General features: G+C 42.2%; 1 protein-coding gene across 9 annotated transcripts in view; it reads left to right on the forward strand.

Annotated features, from left to right (window-relative positions):
• DOCK9 (dedicator of cytokinesis 9) overlaps nt 1-22,777 on the forward strand; it is a 289,055-nt gene that overhangs the window by 52,560 nt on the left and 213,718 nt on the right. For 3 of the 9 annotated variants that reach the window (XM_053892034.1, XM_053892094.1, XM_053892150.1), the window contains exon 1: nt 14,977-15,288. The exons of 5 other annotated variants lie outside the window; for them this stretch is intronic. In XM_053892034.1, the coding sequence (XP_053748009.1) occupies nt 15,127-15,288 (162 nt within the window). In that variant the 5' untranslated portion in view covers nt 14,977-15,126. Of the gene's footprint in view, nt 1-14,976; nt 15,289-22,777 lie in introns of those variants that run through there. One more of the 9 variants, XM_053892143.1, reaches the window with a different exon arrangement.

A 22,777-nucleotide genomic window follows, 5' to 3' on the forward strand; every position in this document is an offset into this window, starting at 1 on the left:
GGCCTTTTTTGCATCAGGTCGTGCTGTCGCTCAGTGATTGGTTGACCTTCAATTCGTCTGGCACCCTACTAGGGGCTTTTCATTGGGTTGCGCTGGCAAGATGGCCGTCCCCTCTACTGTGGTTCCAAGGACATCCTAACAGTAGAGACTTAGGAGCCAGAGAGCCTTGGTTTATATTCTGTATGCCAGCTGTGTGACTTTGGTCAAATTAGTTTACTTCTCTGAGCCTTGATCTTATCATCTATAATGGGAAAGTCATACAGGTGACCCATGTCTTATAGGTTAATTAGTTCCTGTGTAACATTTGAAGCAATGTCTGTTAAATTTCTCTTTTATTTTCCTTAAGCACAATGTTACAAATTGGGATTCTATGGCAGAAAAAATTTTTATTAAAAACTAATAAAAATACCAAATATTATTTTTAAAAAGTTATAGTCATAAATACTTTTTAAAACACTAATTTTGAAAAACAAGATATTTATTATAAAGCATATGTTATCATTATATTCCTTTTTGAGATATTCTACGTGCATTTTGGGGGAAGAGTCTTCTTCAAATATGAATGCCCTGAACATTGGGCTAAAGAATAGTTCTTTGTATCAAGCATAGACAGACACCATCCAGGAACCAACAAATAAGCTCAAAATTTAAGCCATTCGTTTTAAGAAAAATTAATTGCCTGTCTGAATGGCTAGTCTAGCCATTCTAGCTATTTCTATCTTTAGAAATCCCTTACTTTTACATTATAATGCTCTCTGATTTCAAGCACAATTTCAGTGATGTACTTATTTTGTATTGGTTGCCTATGGTCAGTTGGTCTTTGCTATTTTGTAAATGAGGCATCATCAGCCTGTCTTCCTTAGCAATGTCACTGTCATTGTTAAGAGGCATTCCTTAAAACAAACAAAATAAATAAAAAAGCCTGCCCCTTCACATGAGAGAATTTTCTCACCTTCAAAATAGTATCTTCCTCTTTAATGACATTAGCGAGACGTGAATGCTTATGGTACCCCACATGTTCAGTTTTGAACAAACCATCTTTTAACTCAAGCTGGGCATGTCTTTAATGCTGCACAACCAGATCTATTCTTAAGCATTTGGAAGAAAGATCATTCTGTTTGCTGAAATGGTTTGGTCCGTAGGCATGCTGTATTTATCACATGCAATTATATGTATGTCTAGACACAAATGTTTCATTTTACTTATCAGGACATTGTGGTTTCTTATCATGATTTATTTCATTTGTCTCCAGCACTAGATTTTCTAGGGTCATATTTTCTTCAAATATTTTCCCTAGTCTTTTGTTTCACAGCTTCGTTGAGGTATAATTTATATGCCATGAAGTTCAATTCAACAAGTTTTAGTAAATTTGCAGATTTGTGCAATCAGCACCATGATCTAATTGTAGAACATTTCTGTCACCCCCAAAAGAAATCTCGTGACCATTTTCAGTTCCCATCCCCAGCTCCAGGCAACCACTAATCTGCTTTCTGTCTCTATAGATTCACATTTTCTAAAGTTACAAATAGAATCAGACAATATATGCCTTTCTGTCTGGCTCCTTTTACTTAGCTTGATATTTCTGGGGTTCATCCATGCGGTAGCTATGTGTCAGTATGTCATTCCTTTTTATTGCCAAATAGTATTCCATTCCAAACAAAACACATTTTGTGTATCCAGTCACCAGTTGATGGACATTTGGGTTATTGCCCCCTTTTTGGTTATCACGAATAATGTTGCTGTGAACATGCATCCCAGTGTGAACATGTGCTTTCATTTTTCTTGGGGGAATACCTAGGAGTGGAGCTGCTAGGTCAGATGGTAACTCTCTGGCAGTTTTAGGCACTGTTAAACGGTTTCCCACATTATTAGGGTTCCAGTTATTCCACATCCTTGCCGACACTCCGTATGGCTAGTCTGCTAAAATTTTAGCCATCCTATTAGATGTGTAGTGGGATGTCACTGTAGTTTTAATTTGCTCCCTAAGGATGTTGAGCATCTTTTTCTGCACTTATTGACCGTTTTCATCCTTTGGTGATCTAGTCCTTTAAAACTGTTTAGACCCCAGGGTGCCCTAGTCCATTGAGTGTAGAACTTCGGCTCAGATCATGATCTTGCAGTTCGTGAGTTTGAGCCCTGCATCGGGCTCTGTGCTGACAGGGAGGAGTCTGCTTGGGATTCTCTTTCCTCCTCTCTCTCTGCCCCTCCCCCACTTGTGCTTTCTCTCTCTCAAAATAAATAAATAAACTAAAAAAACCCCACAACTGTTTAGACCCTAGTATAGTATAATAGTTAGGGTCCAGCCAGGAAACACAAATCACACCAGTTATTTTAACTGAGAGAGTTAAATATAAAGAATTGTTACTAGGTATAAAGTTGTTGAGTAGGTATTGAAAACGTGAAAAGAAAATGTTAACATGTCATAGAGGTAGTGGCCACAGGAAGCAGCCATCCGCTGGGCTTGGGTGGACAAGGAAGGAGATTTCTACTCAATCTTAGAAGCTTGGAGGGGCTGCCCACAGAGCTGAAACCAAGACCTGGAGGGTGCTGGCCAGCTGGTGATGGTTTCTGTGGGGGTGTGATGAGGATGGGTCTGTAAGTGCTGGGAAAATGGCAGACCTGATTCAGGCGCTTCACAGGAAGGACCCGCTGCTGCCAGGTGAAGGAGTGTTGCAGGGTGACAGGAGCAATCAAAGCCCTCAGGAAGTAGGCACCAAGGAGCATGCTCCCTTTCCTCCCGCAGCTTTGTGTCTCTCTCTGGTGCCTCCTGGTGGTGAGCCCAACAAGGAGCCAACTGGTAAAGGGGAACATGGTGTTCGGAGCCAGCATCACAGAGTTGAGTATGGAAGGCTGGGGCTGGAGCTGGGAGACAATAGCTTAATAACTGGCACAGTCCACCCCTTTGAGCACTCAGTATGCACACCCACCCCCTGTGCGTGTATGAGCTTCCTCACAACAAGAACAACTATGTTTCAGCCTAACAGAACACAGATACCCTTAACTCAGAGGAAGATGCTTTCACTAGCTCCTCAAAACAAGAAGTCACAACATTTCATTAGTCATCGTATCTGTCTTTGGGAGAAAGTCACATTATCCATTTCTGGAGTTTTTTCATTAGCCCTTAAAATTCAGTTGCAATCTCATAGGAATATGTGCCACCCAAAGTTTAAATTGTAGAGTCAAGTTTCAATCACAGTGTTTATATAAAATAGTATGAAAGGAAGGAGAAGGAATTGGTACCTACGCCCACCCTCAAGCAGCAAGCAAGTGGGAAATAGGTGATGCTGTTGCGGTGTTTGCTTCCCTAAATGGCTATTTGGCAGTAGTTGATATTTAGATCTTTATTCTCCTATTACTCATTCCATATTTCCTTTGCCCCCAGCCAGGACCTCAACTGATTAGAATTCTTCACCTGAGTGCCTGAATCCTCAGTGGCCCCACCTTTCTGTTGGTTGCTGTGGTTTTTCATGGACTTGGACTTAGAGATAGAAATGCTAAGAGATACCCTGAAGAACTGTCCTTTGGAACAGCCACCCAGTTTTCTCTTGCCCCGGTGGGTAGCATCTCCTCATCTTTTGCCTCTTGGTTCAGTGGCTTGAGGAGCCTCCAAACGGCCAGATGGCAGTCAGACCTGATTCATTGTACACTGTGGTCTTGCTTTAATGAGAACATTCTTCCCTTTAAAACCAGGATGTCTGTACTAGCAGGGATGGAGTGTGTTCTTGGGGTACTAGAGAGGGGTCACTTCTACTTCAACCCCTCGATTCCTGGACCAGGGTCTTCTGACTTGGGGAGAGACAGCTGATGGAGAGTATATGCAATGAACACCATCCCTTCAGAGTGTTGTTTTACAAATTCCCTCTTCATTCTTCTCCTGGGCCAGCCGCTTGTAGGTAATGAGAGCATGTGGTGAGACTGGGGACTTCCAAGAGCCGACAGACCCTATGTAATAACTGATATGTGTGGTGTTTTCAAACTGCAGGCCAGGAGCCATACTGGTCCTGAAAACAGTTGAGTGGGCTATGACCGATTTCCTCCCTCCCTCCCTTCTTTTCTTCTCTCTAGTGAGCTAGAATAGATTAGAGAGTCTGGAATAGAACATAATAAAGTGTAGGGGTACCTAGTTGGCTCAGTAGGTTAAGCGTCCGACTTTGGCTCAGGTCATGATTTCACGGTTTGTGAGTTCGAGCCCCAAATCAGGCTCTCTGCTGTCAGCATGGAGCCTGCTTGAGAACCTCTGTTTCCCTCTCTCGCTGCCCCTTCCCTCCCAAATAAATAAACATTAAAAAAAAAAAGAAAATAATATAGTGTAATATATGTTCTATGGGTACATTTTTTGGGGGGGAAAGTTCTTATACACATTTACTGTATCATTTACAATTCACTTAAAAAATTTTTTTTAATGTTTATATTTGAGAGAGAGAGAGAGGGAGGGAGAGACAGTGTGCAAGCAGGGGAGGGGAAGGGAGAGAGAGACAGAGACAGAATTTGAAGCAGGCTCCGGTCTCCGAACTGTCAGCACAGAGTCCGACTCGGGGCTTGAACCCCACGAGCCGTGAGATCATGACCTGAGCCAAAGTTGGATGCTTAACTGACTGAGCCATCCAGGTGCCCCTACAAGTCACTTCTTGATATAATTCATGGTGACAGTACTTTGAAAGCTGTTGGTCTAAGGATGCATTTGAACTTGTGGGTTACTTATCTCCAACCCCCTGTGGTTTGTCAGTCATCTCACCCCACTTGATGTCGGTGTTGGTTGCAGTCCTTTAGTGGTCCTATGAAGATGGGTTTCTCTGGAAATCTTGTTTACTTGTAACAAGGTCAAGGGGTGTCAATCATGAGTGAGATCACCTATAAAACTTCACTTTTAGAGTTGTTTAGAAGGTTAGGTGAGATCTCGTGACTGAATTCTGTCTCAGTGTCTGGCATAGGTCCATGTAACATACTCTGTTAAGGATGTGCCCAGCACTATTTATATAATGTTTTCCTTTAAATTTTACCTCAAAATTTACATTTAAAGTGTTAATCTCCTATGTAGTTCAGGTGACTGGAATGACCTAAATAGACCCAATTCTGTGATTTGAATAAAATTTCAGATCCCCTGTTAATAATCTCTTTTCCTCCCTCCTCTTTTTCTCTCCATGCAGTTTTTTTCCCCTTGGATTTTGAGAGCCTTGTGGTTAAAGCAGAGATGAAAAAATTGTGGGAAAAGATCTATAAATGAAATTTCTTTATTTTTGGGATAAGTGAATTGGGATAGATGGCTCAACCCAGACCCAGACCTTGCCTAACAAAATGTATGAGCCAAAGTTATAGAGCAGACAAAAGGTTTCCCTTGCGTGCGCTGTGAATATAAAGCAGATAGATAGCTTGCTTGCTAAAGAAATCATCTTACCTTTATCTTCTGTACTTTTGGGAATTCACTGTGTTGGGGATAGTGATATGTTTTGGAAAGATAACAGTGTTAAGGATAGAGTGCTTTCTAGATAAATTCAGCTTTTTGTAGGTGTGCCTGATAGGTCCTGTGTTCTTCTTAAACAGCTTTATCAAGATACGATTCACGTACTATACAGTTCACCCATTTAAAGTGTACAATCCAGTGGTTTTCAGTATACTCACAGTGTTGTGTATCTACCACTATAATTAATTTTAGAACGCTTCTGTTACCCCCAAATGAAACCCTGTACCCCTCAGCTGTTACCCTCCTGTTCCACCTTACCCGTTCCCCTAGCCCAAGGCAACCACTGATCTATTTTTTGTCTCTGAAGATTTGCCTGTTCTGGACATTTCATACCAACAGAATCATATAATATGTGATCCTTTGTGACTGGCTTCTTTCACTTAACATGATATTTTCAAGGTTCATCTACATTGTAGCATGTGTCAGTACTTCATTCCTTTTTATTACTGGACAATCCATCCGTTGCATGGATATACCACATTTTATATATCATTCATCAGTTGATGACATTTGGGTTGTTTCTGCTTTGGGGCTATCATGAATGATACTGTTAAGAACATCCATGTACGAGCTTTTGTATGGACATATATTTCAACTCTCTTGGGTATATAGCTAGGAGTAGAATTGTTGGTTCATATGGTAACTCTGTATTTGAGTGAGGAATTGCCAGATTGTTTTCTAAAGTAGCTGCCCTATTTTACATCCCCACCGACAGTGTATGAGGAGTCCAATTTGTCCATATCGTCACCAACACTTATAATTATCTTTTTTAGCTATCCTAGTAGATACGAAGTGCTATATGATGGTTTTGATTTATACTTCTCTGATGACTTTTCATTTACTTATTGCTCAATTGTATATCTTATTTGGGTCCTATTTTTAGTTGGCATGGAGGGATGCAGTATCTGTGATCTGTCCAAGTCTCAGGTGGAGAGTGTTTTCCCGGAAAGTTTCTCATGTCTCTGACTGAGTGAAATTCACTTACACATCAGGAAATGTTTCTTCGAAGTAACATTCTTTTTTTTTTTTTTTAAGTGTTTGTTTGTTTGTTTGTTTGTTTATTTATTTATTTTAAGAGGAGAGAGACCAGGGGCGGGGGGCAGAGAGAGAGGAAGAGAGAGAATCCCAAGCAGGCTCTGTGGTGTCAGAGCAGAGCCTGACACGGGGCTTGATCTCATGAACCATGAGATCATGACCTGAATCAAAATCAGGAGTCAGATGCTCAACTGACTGAGCCGCCCAGGTGTCCCCCAAAGTACCATTCTTTTAAAACACAGTTACAGTTAAGTATAGCCCAACCATAGGCTATATATAAATCATATGAAGTCCTGAATTTTGTGTCTTTGCAAAAAGAAATAAAAAACTCACAAGGGCTCAGAGATTAGAGCTTCCTGAACCTTATGAGCAGGGACATAGCATATGTCTAGTTCCTTCTGACTTGACCAGAAGCCTTGACAAAGGAGTACATATTTTACTTTGAGTCTGTTTACTCTGTTTTTTCAAAGTCATAGGAATATTTTGAAAAGTTGTATTTTCCCTCCTATAATTTGGGAAGGTAACCATTGCAGTATCTTTATTTCTCATTATTTACCTTTGGATTAATCTAACTGAACATCTGACTATATTAGTTCTAAAAATGATTAAATTCAGATTGCCTGTTTATGTTTTCCTGTTTACCCCTCAAGAAGTTTTTAATCATGTTTGAGGCAGTATTTCTATATTGACACAATGACAGCAAAAGATGTAAAATACTCAGCTGCTAAAATGTGAGATACGAGGAGTTGAGGTGTGTAGATTCTGAATTTTAGTCTCTCTCTTCGCATGTAAGAACAACTTTCCCACAACCATAACTTCGTATTTGAAGCACACAAGCTGTTTCCTGAGTGCCTTTGTTGTACATAAATTATGCTGTGTATCTTTTCTGTCGTTTACATTCAGTATACCTTGCCGCTAAGTGATCTTTTCAGATGTTTGCCTAAAATAGAATTTCCTTGGAAGAGGCTGGTAGAGGCCAGGAGGAGGTCACTGCGAGTTCTGATTTCATTATTCCATTTTGAGTTTGCTCAGCTTCCTTGTTTTTCACTCAGTATTTCATTTACAGTTGGACGTTGGTGCTTATTGCATTCATTACGATCTGTGCCATCATCGGTCCCCCTCTATGGAGGCTCCCCCCCCAACCCCCCTGTGGTTTCAGTGGGGATAGAAAGCTTTGCAAATAGGTGAGCTCTTCTGGCAGCTTCTCATATTTGACAGGATCAACACTTACGGATTTATTGCTTTTTCTTCAAAGAACTGAGCTCCCTCGCCAACTATGATTTTGCTTCATAACCTCCCATAATGGTCATTGAAGTTTTGACTTTGCCTGAAGCTACCTGAGCCGAGGGATAAATAAATCGGAACCCTCAGCTGTGTTGGTTCTCCATTTCGTAGTTCTCTGTGAAACATGTAGAAGTTGTCTATGAATCGGGATTTTAAATCTTGGCTCTCTTGTTTCTGTGCTGGTTCATAGCTGGAAGGTTTTTCTAAGAGGTTCATAAGCAAGTGGAATGAGGAAATAATTAGAATATAAATATTATGAAGCCTATTCCTTGGACTCCTCTGCCTTTTGTGAGGGCCAGGGTCAGACATGGGGAGAGACTGGTACCCTCCTGGTTTTCTGTCATTTCACTTGGTCCCGGAAGTTATAGGAATGCAGTGTCTAGTAAGTACATTGTTTTTTTTTTTTTTTTTCTATAACAGTAAAAAAAAAAAAAAAATATATATATATATATATATATATATAAAATAAAATTTACCATTTTAACGATTTTTAAATAGTTCAGTGGCATTAAGTACATGCACAGTGTTGTTCAACCATCCATTTCCACCATCTATCTCCAGACCTTTTTCGTCATCTAAAACTGAAACTATACCTTTTGAACAGTAATTCCTCATTCCTCCTTCTTTCCAGCCCCTGGTAACCACCATTCCATTTTCTGTCTCCAGGAAAGTATCTATTCTAGCTATGTCATTTAAGCACCATCGTACGGTATTTGTTCTTTTGTGTCTGGCTTATTTCACTGAGCATAATGTCCTCAAGTTTGATCCATATTGTAGCATGTGTAAGAATGTCCTTACCTTTATTTATGTATGTATGTACGTATGTATATTTATTTTTGATAGAAAGAGAGACAGCACGCGAGTGGGGCAGGGGCAGAGAGAGAGGGAGACACAGAATCTGAATCAGGCTCCAGGCTTTGAGCTGTCAGCACAGAGCCCGATGCGGGGCTCGAACCCACAAACCGTGAGATCATGACCTGAGCCGAAGTCGGACGCTTAACTGACTGAGCCACCCAGGCGCCCCTTTTTAATTAATTAATTTATTTTTGAGAGAGACAGAGTGAGCAGAGGAGGGGCAGAGAGAGAGGGAGAGAGAGAGAATCCCCAGCAGGCTCTACCCTGCCAGCATAGAGCCCATGAAACCATGAGATCATGACCCGAGCGAAAACCAATAGTCGGACGCTTGACTGGAGCCACCCAGAATGTCCTTCCTTTTTAAGACTGAATAATATTCCATTGTGTATATATATATATATATATATATATATATATATATATATATATATATACCACATTCTGTCTATTCATTTGTAGATGGACACTTAGGTTGTTTCCACCTCTTGATTATTTGAGTGATGCCGCTATGGACATGGGTGTTCAAATACCTCCTCAGACCTCTGCTTTCAGCCCTGTTGGACATTTACTGAGAAGTGTAATGGCTGGGTCATATGGTAATTCTTCATTTAGTTTTGTGAGGAATCACCATACTCTATTTCACAGTGGCTATTTTATATTCATTTTATATTCCTACTAGCAAAGTAAGTTGGTCTTCTTAACCCCACCTTTTCTTCCTTTAGGAGTTCTGTTTTATTTTAAAATCTGTTTAACTCAGTCTCCTGCAGGTACTGAAAAGGAAGATTCTCTAATTTTTTAAAAAAATGTTTGTTTATGTTTTTGAGAGAGACAGAGCATGAGTGCAGAAGGGTCAGAGAGAGAGGGAGACACAGAATCCGAAGCAGGCTCCAGGCTCTGAGCTGTCAGCACAGAGCCCGATGTGGGGCTTGAACTCATGAGCCATGAGGTCATGAGCTGAGCTGAAGTTGGATGCTCAGCCCACTGAGCCACCCAGGCACCCCTCTAATATCTTTTGAGAGAGTCTGCTCATCTCTGGAGGACCACTGCCCTCTGTTCTGGAGAGCCAGTCTGGTTGCGTCCACTCCTACTTTGTCACTCTATGTTCAGAGCACCCCACAGGGACCTGTCACCTTCCTAATAGTCTCTCTAATATTCTAGCGCCAACATGGAGACACATGTGTAACTTTGTGTTGTCTACTTTTGGGAACATTTAATTACCACTGTTAGCAGCAGGCTTGGTTCAAATATTTTGTGTGGGTATGACTTTAGAGATACATTTTTACCAAAATTAGTTTGTTTCACTGAGCTCTTTGAGGGTCTAAAACTCCTGTCTGTGCCATTGGCCGTGAGGCCCACCTGCCGTCTTTGTTCATCCCACAGTGACTGATAGTGGCACTTCCGTGTGTTTTGGAGGTGGGGATGATAAATGATGGATAAATTTAGATATGCTGTAAGTCTACCTTCTTTCCCACAATTTTGAGGTTTATGTTCCTGAAATACACAATGGTCGAAGAGTTCACCTTTTCCTTATTTTTAAAAAGGTCCTTATGTAATAAAACTTCCTTGATTTCCCTTACTTAAAAAAACAACAAACTTTTTCTAATGATCATTGCTAAAACCTCCACTCCTTCTTCACTATTTTAACTCCTTTTTCTTGTTCCCTGACACTCCCTTTCTGTCTTTGAGTCATATTTTACCAATATAAAGAATTTGTAGTTTGAATTTATTAGATCTTAAATTCTCATATGCCTGAGTTTTGTGTAAGAAGTGCTTGTATTTTTAGAAGAACTATCTCACTGTATAACGAGGAAGAAAAAACTTTAATCTGGGGCAAACGTGGAGGAGACCACCATTTATCGAGCATGTGGTATATACTAGGCCCTATGCTAGACACACTACTTAACTTTGATTATACTGTTGAATATAAAATGAATAAGGAGTAATAGGCCAACTTACATAAGGTTTCTTTGTTCAGCAGAATTCACTGCAATGAGGAATGTAGTATGGACTGTCAGGGATGAAGATTACCTCTTCTTATGGACTGGCCACTGTAATGGCAGTTAGATAGAGTGTGATGTATTATCATTACATGAGATCTTCATTTTAGCCACTGCAGAATGGACAGAATTTCCCTCCCTTCCTGGTCTCCTCGTAAGGTAGGGCCCAAGGTCTGACCAAGGTAGAAGACTTCTATCTGTTTGAGATATGATATTAATTCTAGCTTGTAGTTCCTGATGTTTTGGTGTTATTTAAAATTCTTCTTTATGCACAGTTTTCTGAGAGAGTATGAAGTAAATCTACTTGTCAAACTAACCCGACCTTTAGAACATATTTCAAACACAAAGGCTGTTGGCAAGGAGAGGCTTGCACATGGGAACAGCAGTTCTAGATGGATATTCTTTCGGGTGGGGGCTCAGAGCTTGAGACTTGCTTGCTGTGGTCTCTGTGGCCAAATGGCTGAGGTTAGCTGTGATTGTTGAGTGGGGCAGCACTTCTTACCTGAACTTACTGCTTGTTCAGGTTCCTGGTGGTTTGTACAGGCTGGAGCTCCTTTCCTAGGTTAAAATGCACCCCCTGGGGCACCTGGGTAGTTCAGTTAGTGAGCAGCTGACTCTTGATTATGGCTCAGGTCATGATCCCAGAGTCAGGGGATCGAGCCCTGCATAAGGCTCTGCACTGAGTGTGGAACCTGCTTCAGATTCTCTATCTCTTTCTCTCTTTCTCTCTCTCTCTCTCTCCCTCCCTCTGTCCCTCTCCCCCATGCACGCTTGCTCTCTCTCTCTCAAATTAAAAAAAAAAGAAGGAAAAAAATGCACACGCGGAGGGCAGCCCCAGGCACTCCCTGGTCCCTGGCTTCTGTATTCCTGTATTCCCTGTATTCGGGCCAGAGCAACATTCCGAAGTTGTAAATTCATTAAGCAAGGTGGCTGTTTCGAGCTACACAGTAAGTCTTTTGTGCAGTATAAAACAATAGTTACTGACATGTTTACAGCAATTTCTTGGTTGAGTTCTCACCTATTATTTTATTTGAACTTGACAACCTTCCAGGGTGGGCAGGGTAGATGTTATCTCCCTCCCCTCTCCCATTTTTAGTAACAGCTTTATTGAGATATATGTCACTGTTGGGGCCATTCCACAGAAACAGAATGGACCCTCCTCTGGCCCCCTCACACCCCAAATTTGCTTTGGATGTTGACACTAATGACACCGCACTCAGGAGAAGGGTGTCAAGAGGTTTATTACTCATGTAATGAGCTCTCTGAGGAGAGCAGGGCAGCTCCCAAGCAGGTCCTGAGCCTGGTTTGGGGTTTTTGTGGCAGTTAGCGGGTGGGGCCAGGGTGAGGGTTCCTGAGGGGTTTGAATTTCCTGCTGGGACCACAGGAAGGAGCCACCGGGAACCTCCTTTCAAGTTTGTCCAGATGTGGGACAGAAGGGGGAAAAGAGCAGGGAGGCTTAAAGCTGTCGGTAGTAAAAGACCAATAGTGGAGTCAGGCTCTTTATTACATTCACAAACCATAGAACTCACCTGTATAAAGTGTTCAATGCAGTGTTTTTTAGTATATTCGCAGACAGTGTATATGTTAGAAACACTGTCCAATATCTGAACATTTTTTTTTCTCCTAAAAGAAGTTCTGTGCCCATTAGCAATCACTCCCCATTCCCTGGCACCCACTCATCTACTTTCATTCTCTACGGATTCGCCTATTCTAGACATTTCATTTAAATAGAAGCCTACGATAGGAGGTCTTTTGTGACTGGCTTTTTTCACTCTGCATAACATTTTCCAGGTTCATCCATACTGTAGCCTAAATCACTACTTCATTCCTTCCTATGGCTTAAAAATCTGACATTGTGCTGACATACCATCCCAGGGTGTCATACTAAAAGATGATTGATTTGGAACATCTGAGGGTGAGGTGGTGCTAGGAGAGTCGGGTGTCATTGTCAGCAGGGGAGGAAGACATGGGCTTGGGGCTCGAGATGGAGTCAGGGGCAGACTTTCAGTCTTGGGAATTGTGAAAATTAGAAGTCACATTTAAAGACGAGAGAGCAAATGTGATCCCCAAGTTGAAACACATACTCTGTAGGTGGCTGAACTGGTTGCCACCATCTCTGTGTCCTATGATGGAATTCATGGTAATTATCCTTTGAGACTAATCCAAGATCATTCTGACGCAGAAAAATCAGTGAAACCAACATCACATTTGAATGATTCATTTTGTCATGCTTCTATCAGCATGAAACTCATTTTTAGCCTTGTCGAACCCTTTGCTCTAAATATTTTCTGTTGTTTTTCTTGCCCACTGATTTTGTTGGTTGGAAAATGATTAATATTTAAAATTAATACAAGTTGCTTAAATGCCTATTAGTTGGTCTCTAAGAAATATTTCTTTTTCCTCTGAATGATTGTTGGGAAGTTGTTCCATTCTGTCCCCTTGTTTTAAATATTAACTTAGGAGTTTTTAAAGTAATTCAAATAGAACATACCAGCAGCTTTAAAATTTGTTTGGTTATCATTTATAATCCTTTGTAAAGTTCAAGCATAATCTTTTGTATCTCAAATAATATTCCCTGGCTTCTGCACCCAGGATGTCTAAAATAGGTAGTAACAATAATAAATTAATTTTAAATTTCTAGGTATCATCTTTATTTATATTCAGTGAACTTTATTTTTTAAATTGTTTTCCTTGCAGTATAGAAGTTAAGATTGATGGTGAGCATTTGGAATTCTCAAGATAGGTAATTTAACCCATGTGTTGAGGGTTTTATAGTCCACAATATTCAGTTTCTGTGTAGATGAGTTTTCATGTTATTTATCTGCTAGCATTGTGATGTCACATGAAGACTTGGCTGTTCTGATGTCAGGACTTGAGTGTAATCTTGAACGTGGTAGCTCTGTTTTAACAGAATTGCAATTCTGAAGCTGAATGCTCTGGACCACGTATAGTTACTCTGGTGTTTTGTTTTTTTTTTTCATGTGGCCAGTATCTTTACTCCTTTGATCTCTGTGGCTGTTCGAGAAAGTTTGCATAAAAATGCAGGAGAAAGAAGCCTAGATTTTTGCTTATCTGTGAGGTCTAATAGGTAAACTAACCATAAAAAACAGAAATTTTGAGATTATGTGACCACATAGTATTCTCTAAAGATCTGCTTTTATTACATTACACTGGTCTCTGTTACCAACCAGTAGGTACTCAGTCATTATAATTCACTCTAACTTTGAAATCTGTAGATAGAAAATGAAAACCATCTGTTGCCTTGTGAAATAAGGAAGAATTCAGAACAGATCTTAAAAGAGCAGTAACTTTTTTCTAGATACATATTGTAGGTGGGAGGGGTTTTCCTGTGAGTTCATCATAGTCTTTTTACATAATTTACTTTTCAGTTTTCGGAAGGGGAATGCAAGGGTCAATTTAGTATTTTATCAGTGACAAGATTCCCTATCCGCCATCACCAAAGACACACATACGGTAGTATAGTGTTAGCGAGTTCATTCTGCAGTGCAGGGACCTGGATTAATTTATGCACCCCAGATAATAGCCCTGTTGACCGTGGGACTTCCGTGTGTATGTACCGTCGCATATTAGAGTGCTGCTTCAGAAGGTGTATGTCCAGCCCGATCAGGTGACTTTATGCACGTTCTCATTTGCGTCTTTGGGTACCAGAGATGGGAGAATGTATTAAGCAGTGCAAAGTTGCTAGTCCTCTCTCTAGCAGAGTGGAAGTGGGCAGAAGTCAAGATTGACACAGCAATTTTGTGCTCCCTTGTGATTTGCTGTCAGCAAGCTGTTACCCACACATGCAAAAGGTTGTTTGAAGTGGGCTTACACATGTTTCCATAGCAGCAGTCATCTTAGTGATTTCTCTCATTTTGGGGCTTTTTTTTTTTTTTTCCTTTTGCTTCTCTGTTCCTCACGGATGCAGGATTAAACAAACAGCATATTTAGGTCAAGGAAAGAGATGTTTGCTAATATAGATGCTGGGCTAAGCATTCTGGGAGAGTGATTCCTTGCAGCAGATGAACATTCTTTGTGCCTTCCAGCAGCATCTGCAGCAGGGTGGCTGTCTGGCACCATTTTTTTCATTTTGGGCAGGTTCTGAGATTCCGAACAATCCTAAGCAAATCACAGGAGCCGGCAGTTTCCCAGTAACCACATGTAAATCTCTTGCTTATTTGTTCTTTGGTATTAACAGGGAAGCAATCTACTGGAAAAAAACGATACCTTAAAGATTTTGGTGCATCCGAAGTGTGTCATCTGGTTTTTGCACCACCCCTCCTGTTTGACACTCGGAGCCTGTTTTTTTTTTTTTGTCAGGCAGTTGGGCAGGAGCAGATTCTAGTGCAACAGCTCGGAGCTTCCCTTCTGTTCTGGTGCCGGCAACTGCCTGTCATGAGGATGGTACAGTGGGAGCCTGCTCAGAAGAGCCAAGGAAGATGATGTCGAGATGGAGTAGAGATTGCTAGAAATCTGAACATCTACACCTTGGGGATGGGTTGCACGACTAGTGTAATTCTGTTTAAAGGCATCCGCACCGTGTTTGAAAGAAACTGTGCTTATATGTGCAAACAGCAAGGAGAGAATAATGCCCTTGAATATACAGCATACAATTGGACAAAAGAAGACTCAGAATTATTGATCTCCTCCTGTCTGGTAAATGCTGTCTTGCTTAATTAACAAGGAGTTTGGTGGTGTTAGAATAAACTTGTCTTTACTTATAAAGCAAATGTATTTATTTACTTCAGTGTGCTTGTGTATCTGTAGCCTGGGTGTGTAAATGGGTAATTAAGTGGCCTTAAGTTTAATTATGAGGTGCCTGTTTGTATGTGCCAGAATGCCCTGCATTCATCAGAGCTTAAATGCATACAGAGAGAGAAGCTGGAGTACGGTAATTGATTACAGATTAGTTTTCTAAGTTAGCTTTATGAGCTTACACGTTCTCGGTGTAGTCTCAGAAATAATGCGTGGCAAAGTGTGTATTTAGGGCACTGTATATTGAACCCTCTACCAGTGATAGTGAATTATTCAGTTCCTTTACATCTTAGTCTTTTCCCTGGCGAAATTTTCTTACTAATGGCCTGTGGTTGGTCCTTCCATTCTGGGAGACATTGAAAGGGAGCTTGAAAGAAAACTGTAATGGGTGCGAGAGAAATGTTTACAGTTTTATTATTTTAAATCTGACTATTTATACTGTCTTTGGGTGAAGGCTCTTGAGAGTTAACAGGAAGCTTAGGTGACACTTCGGTGTTCTTTCCTCCCGGGTACAACGCATGAGGAGGTGACAGGTCATAGATGGGTGTGCCTCTCTGGGGCCTTCTCACAAATACCAGGCTCATGAGGAGGCTGCATGCTGGTCTCCTCCACCCTCAGGAGGCCTTGCCATTTTCCCTTCTGTTCTTATCACAGTTTTTTGTTGAAACGAGTGAGAATAACACACGTGGGAGTCTCTGTGTGTGTGTGTGTGTCTGGCCAGCAGCCACTCAGTAAGGCGAGGGCGAGGTGCGTGGAAACCCCAAAGCTGTTCCTGGTCGTTAGGCTGCCATCTGACGTGGGGAGGGGGTGCCGGCAGGCCATTTGCACCCCAGGATCAGATCAGGTCGCCCAGCCTCGCATCTTGTAGAGGGTCTTATGTGACATTAGCTCTCAAAGCCCTTGGGAGGAAGGGCAGGAGGGCATCATTGGGGCATCATATGCATTTTGGAAGGCAGTATTATGTGTGGGCGTGGAACTGAAGTGGATGTATTAACTGTTAAATATTTTAAACCCTAATGTATTTTGGAATATGCGTTGGAGAACAACTGGGATTCGAGATTGGAAGGACTGGCCCATTACAGAGTCTGCTCCATGAGCTGTAATCCCCAACCCCGACAGCCCTGGGACTGCTTGGCCAGTAAGGGCCCCACCTCCCCCATTCCGCCTGCTTCTCCTCCCTTCGGTCGCGCTGACTTGTCTTGGGTTAAGCCATCTTCAAGAGACTCTGCTTGTTTTCCTTTTTCCTTGGTTGCATGAGGGAGTAATAACCAGCCGGGGGCTCTGTCGGCACTCGGGGGCTGGATTGTGAAGCACTGCTCCTGTGTGTTGGGTCAGGTGCTCCTGCCTGCCACGGTCGCCTGTACCTGCAGACTGAGAAAGGCGTGGCTGTGCATGTGTGCGGCTGAGGTGCTGTGGGTGGAAAGATGCACCCTCTCCCTCCAAACTGCTCTCCCTGCTTCTGTCCTTGACCCCGTGGCCTCTCCTCAGTTGGCCAACAGTGCTCCTTTGAAAAGGAAGGTCCAGTGGTCGCTCCTCTACTCAGAGGCAGATCCAGAATCCTTCCTGTGGCCTCGGGGTCTGCCCCTACCCACCTGCTGCCCCCTGCTTGTTCCTGGAGACCCCCATTTTCTTCTCACTCTCTCCTCATTCCACACTTCCCGCTGGCTTTTCAGGATGCCTTGCTGTTCTCACCTAGACCTCTCCAGCCGGGCGTTTGCCCGGTCCATCCCTGGCCTCCTGCAGGGCTCGCTCTGATTTCCCCTTCTAAGTGAGGCTTCCTTGGCCACCAGTATAATCTTGTAGCCCCTGCAGGGCACCCTTCTCTGATTCTCTGCCATGGTCTCTTCATTATGTATCTCCACCTGACACTGTTAGTCAAGTATAGTAAGAGTAGTTAGCAGTAAGTGTTGCTTATCAGACTTACAAGAAGAATAAATTTTTGGGGGGACCTGGCTGGCTCAGTCATTTGCGCATCTAATTTTGCCTCAGGTTATGATCTCTCAGTTTGTGAGTTTGAGCTCACATCGGGCTCTCTGCTCGATGACCCACTTTGGATCCTCTGTCCCCCTCTCTCTGCCCCTTTCCCACTTGTGCTCTCCCCAAAATAAATAAATATTAAAAAAAAAAAAAAAGAATAAGCTTTCGGATAGCTGGGATTTTTGTCTGTTTTATTTGCTGTTCTGCCCCAACAGCAAGAACAGTGTCTGATTCGTAGTTGGGTGCTTAGTTAATGAGTGAATTCTAATGAAATGTTTTTAATGGTCCTGAACTTGAGCTTGGAGAAGCTGTTGAGAAGTCAGGTTATGATCACTTATCCTAAAGCCAACGTCTTTTATCAAAAATTTTTGTAGTGTCCCCCAAACAATAACTGGCTCATTTTCAGTAATCTGCCCTAGAGTGATACTTTTCAACCCTCCTGTCCTGAAGCCACATAAAGAAATTCTGTGGTTCAAAGCCGAACATTCCATGGGTTTGCTGTGGTCACGACTGACAATTGATGACACCGTCTTTGGGCAGTACCCAGACCATCTCTGTTGAGACCCGTCCTATGACACAGGCATGTGAGGGCCTTTTCCTCCTTTGCTTTGAGCCAGCCAAACCCTTTCTTAGGGAAGCCCTGCCCGATGGTGTTCCTTTGAGCCCCCTCCGGGCAAGGGCAGGGCGGACCTGCTCTTCAGGCAGATGTGGGCCTGTTGGCTCCTCAGCCTTAGTAGGGTGTCTGTTCTTCCTTCAGCTCAGGAGACTTGTCCAGCCTGTGGCTGTGCCTGAACTGTCAGCAGGTCAGAGCTGGATTTCACCTGCTCCTCACGTATAACCCCCATCCTGGCCGCTCACTACGCACCGGATCTTGTGGAGGAGAAGTAATAATGTTTATGAGGATTAGCCAGAAGGGCTTGAGGCCACCCATTCTTCGAGAGACTCTACATCTTCCAGATATCTGCCCATGTGTCAGAAACCCACATGGATGGATTGCCTCATTCTGGCCTCAGTGGAATTGCTGCTACAGAGCAAAGCTTTGTGTTTTTCTCTTGGCCGAACGGAAGGGCAGCATGAGAAACATCCTTACAAAAGTGACGTCTACTACAAGGGTTTTGTTGAGGGCATTGCTCAGTTGATTTTGGATGAGGCGGAGGCACTGGTGTGGTAGTGAAGAGTGCCGACTCTGGAGCCAGCCTGCAGGGCCTGAATCCCCAGCCCACATTTGCTAGCTGGTGACCTCGGGCAATTTACTTAACTGCTCGGTTCCTCATTTTCACTGTTAATGAATAATGAAATAAATCTGCATTTAATGAAATGCAGATAATCATAATTCCTACCTCATGGGATTATTAAATGAGTGAGTATGTCTAGAGCCCTTAAGACAGTGTTTTATATAAAAGTTAGTGCTAATTGTTAGCTATTAGCATAATGATTTCTATTTTTTACTGTTCTTTTCATGAGGTAAATTATGAAGTAAGTTTCTTCTGTCCCTACTCTGAATGGTTGTGCTCTTCCTGAGGAACTTTGTATTTTATGTACATTAAGATTCATGTAACTGATCTCAGCCACCTCTTTAGTTGCCTGGTAAAAGAAAGCTTAGTCCCAAACCTGCGACCGATACATAGGCTCTTTCAAAATGTTTTTTTTTTTTTGCCCTTAAACTTTGCTCCTTATTTTCCTATATGACTGTTTTATCACCATCTGCTCTTTCTCATGTGCTTATTAAATACTTTTTGTCTTATTTTATATGTATTTATATAAATCACTTTAAATCCTTTTACAACAGGCAGAGTGTAATAAGCTAAGAGAGAACTTTGTGGTGAAGAAAAAGCATTTTTATCATCATTAAAGTTGGCTCTGAAGCAAAAATCAGATGTCTCTAGTGCAGACTTTAACTTTGCAAGGCTGCAGCTGTGTGATCTTGTACAGGAAGGCTCTTTTTATATCTAAATGGCATGAATCAGCCCCATGGTGGGTAGGACACTGGGCAGTGGCTCATCTGGCCTCTGGGGACTGAGTGAATTTCAACTGTACCACCCTTAAATTTCGACTAGTAATCCTACCACAGTGGAGGGCCAAGGCTGAGTTGGGACAGTTTCTATACCTGAATATAGATTTTTCCTAACGTCTTCCTTTTCTAAGTAATTGAATGGATTAGTTCAGCTCATTCCAGACACAACCTTGAATGCTCCTTTGTGCTGAGCGCTGAGTGTACAGAAGTGAGGAGGAAGCTCACGCCCCCGTCAGGGAGAGGCCGGCAGAAGGCACAAGGGCACTGTCCGAGGACATGAAGGCCTAGCTCAGCCCAGGCCCCTTCTGTGACAAGGGGCAGTGTGAGGTGACACAATACACCTGTCTGTGAGGGTTTGTGATGGGCACAGCCTTGTGGCTAGGACTTGACCTGTTTTACTCAATAACTTATTATAATATAATATAATATTCTCTTAAAAAAAATTTTTTTTTACATTTATTTATTTTTGATAGAGATAGAGCACAAGTGGGGGAGGAGCAGAGAGAGAAGGAGACAAAGAATCGGAAACAGGCTCCAGGCTCTGAGCTGTCAGCACAGAGCCAGACGTGGGGCTCAAACCCACAAACTGCGAGATCATGACCTGAGCCTAAGTCAGACGTTTAACCGATTGAGCCACCCAGATGCCCCAATATAATATTCTCTTAACACGTCTGTGGAAGAACAGCGGAGCCGTGGGATTATTCTGTACCATGCTCTCTTTTTGCCAGTTACTAGTGAAGTGGAAGAAATCGCTCAGTTATAACTGCGGCAGCAGCTAGGATCCTGTCAGCAGCCTCCTAGAGAGTGGCCATGAAGGCAAACTGCTGGAAGCCACAAGGGGAGAAAACAAACTTCCTGTCTTCGATTTCTTTTGTGACATGACTGGATAATAAGTGACAATTTTACCCATTGTAAATTAATATTTAATTTTTTTCTTACCTCCTTAAAGGTGTGAAGTTTCTCATGGTTCTTTTATTATAAGATTTGCTACATGTCTTCAACATGTTGTCAGCCTTTATAATGGTACAGAATTTCACCAGACCGCTGTGGTCTCCCCAGGCTAACCAGTCCTTCCTAACAGAAAACGCCTACTGGCTATGAAAATCCTCCGATTTGTCATGTGTACTGTGCACAGAGAATGGACTTGAGGGTGATATGTGCTCCTAAGAGCCTGCAGTCCTCCTTGTGCATGTCTGTGTGTCTGTTTGGAGGTGGGGGATGGGTGGGGGGGGGAGGGGAGAGGTAAGGGGAGAGAACTGGTGAATCTGCCACAGGTGATAAGTGAAACATGGTCTGATACCTGTCAGCTTGAGGCAGTGGGGAAAGTACAGGCTGGATCTTGCTTATTTTAGGTATTCCCTCATAATTTTTTTCTTGCACCGTGAGAACTGTCTTGAGGTGTAAGAAAGCAGAAACCTGCGTGGCTGCCTTCTGGAACACTGCCTTGGTTCTGAGTCCGATCGCTGCAGTATGGCTTTGGGTAGGCTGTGTTTTCCATTTTATTTCGAATATCCTTCCTAATGATGCCCTGTGGGCTTTGTTGCCTATTTAGATCACATTAGTAAATTGGAGGTGTTTTCAAGGAACTGTCTGCTCTGATTCCTGGATCCATTTCCTGTGTCTTGAGATTGCCCTGCTCTGTTGATGCTGCTTTCTGTGAGCACAGCCAGTGAGACCAGCCTGAAAGACTACTGTACCTTTCCCCCAATGCTTTATTAAAATGTACTATCTTATTAATATTTATGAAATTTTAAACAGGTAATTAACATTTATTGTAGAAACCAAGCATGCTGTGTTCGGTACATAGACGTAACCCACCAATTTAAACATTTTGAGGCAAAACCTTCCAGAATTTCATCCAAGTACAGCATTATTCATAAAAAAATATAATTGTTGTGAGTTTCTCTGGATTCACTTGGACTCCCAAAATCCATATGTCAAAGCCCTGACCCCCAATGTGATGAATCTGGAGATGGGGGTCTTTAGGAAATATTAAGTTAAATGAAGTCATAAAGGTGAGGGCTTAATTTGATAGGGCTGTGGCCTTACGGGAAGAGTAAGAGAGTCCTAACTCCCTCACCGTGTGAGCACATAGCAGGAAGGCAGCTTGTCTGCTGCAAGACAAGAGTCTTTACCAGGCACTGACCTTGCTGGCACCCTAACCTAGGATTTTAGCCTCCAGAACTGTGAGAAAATAAATTTCTGTTGTGTAAGCCACCTGGTCTATGGTATTTTGTTATGGCAGTCCAAGCTAATACATACATATAATAAGCATATTATTTTGTTATGCAGTCTATAACTAGCTTTAAATAGTCTCCACAGTATATTACACATATCTTTACATGTTAATAAGTATACATTTATGTCTCAATCTTATTGGTGGCATTTCATTGTATGGATGTGTCTGAGTTCATTTCAGGCTGCCATCACAAAATGCCATAGACTGGGTGTCTTGTAAATAACAAATATTTATGTCTCCCAGTTTTGGAGGCTGAGAAGTCCAAGATTCAGGCACCTGCAGATTCAGTATCTGGTGAGGGCCCGCTTCCTGGCTCCTTGAGGGCAGTCTTCTCGATGTAACCTCATATGGAAGAGGGGCAGTGGATCTCTGTGGGGTCTCTTTTATAAGAGCACTATAGTCTCTTCCTGGCTAAAGGGGGCTTCATGAGTGCTCTACCCTCATGACCTAATAATCCCATCCCAAAGGCCTCACCGCCACCTTCCATGCCATCGGGAATTAGGCCTCTGCATACGCATTTTGAAAGGACACACACATTCACATTGCAGGATGTGACATTTTGTTTAACCGATACCCACTGTTTCACTGTTCTATTTTTGTGCCAACAATAAATGCTGTGATAAACATCCTTGCATATATGCTTTAGACATTTGTCAAATTGTCTTCTTAGCACAGATTTCTAGACCTGGAAGAGTGAGGCAAAAGCGTATTTGCTTTTTTTTTTTTTTAGTATGAAATTTATTGTCACATTGGTTTCCATACAACACCCAGTGCTCATCCCAACATGTGCCCTCCTCAATGCCCATCACCAACCCTCCCCTCCTTCCCACCCCCATCAACCCTCAGTTTATTCTCAGTTTTTAAGAGTCTCTTATGGTTTGCCTCCCTCCCTAAGTTTTTTTACCCCCTTCTCCTCCCCCATGGTCTTCTGTTAAGTTTCTCAGGATCCACATAAGAGTGAAAACATATGGTATCTGTCTTTCTCTGCATGACTTATTTCACTTAGCATAACACTCTCCAGTTCCATCCACGTTGCTACAAAAGGCCAGATTTCATTCTTTCTCATTGCCAAATAGTATTCCATTGTATATATAAACCACAACTTCTTTATCCATTCATCAGTTGATGGACATTTAGGCTCTTTCCATAATTTGGCTATT

This window comes from Panthera pardus, unplaced genomic scaffold, assembly GCF_024362965.1.
Source record: "Panthera pardus isolate Hobbes unplaced genomic scaffold, ASM2436296v1 HiC_scaffold_1, whole genome shotgun sequence".
NCBI classification, from domain to species: domain Eukaryota; kingdom Metazoa; phylum Chordata; class Mammalia; order Carnivora; family Felidae; genus Panthera; species Panthera pardus.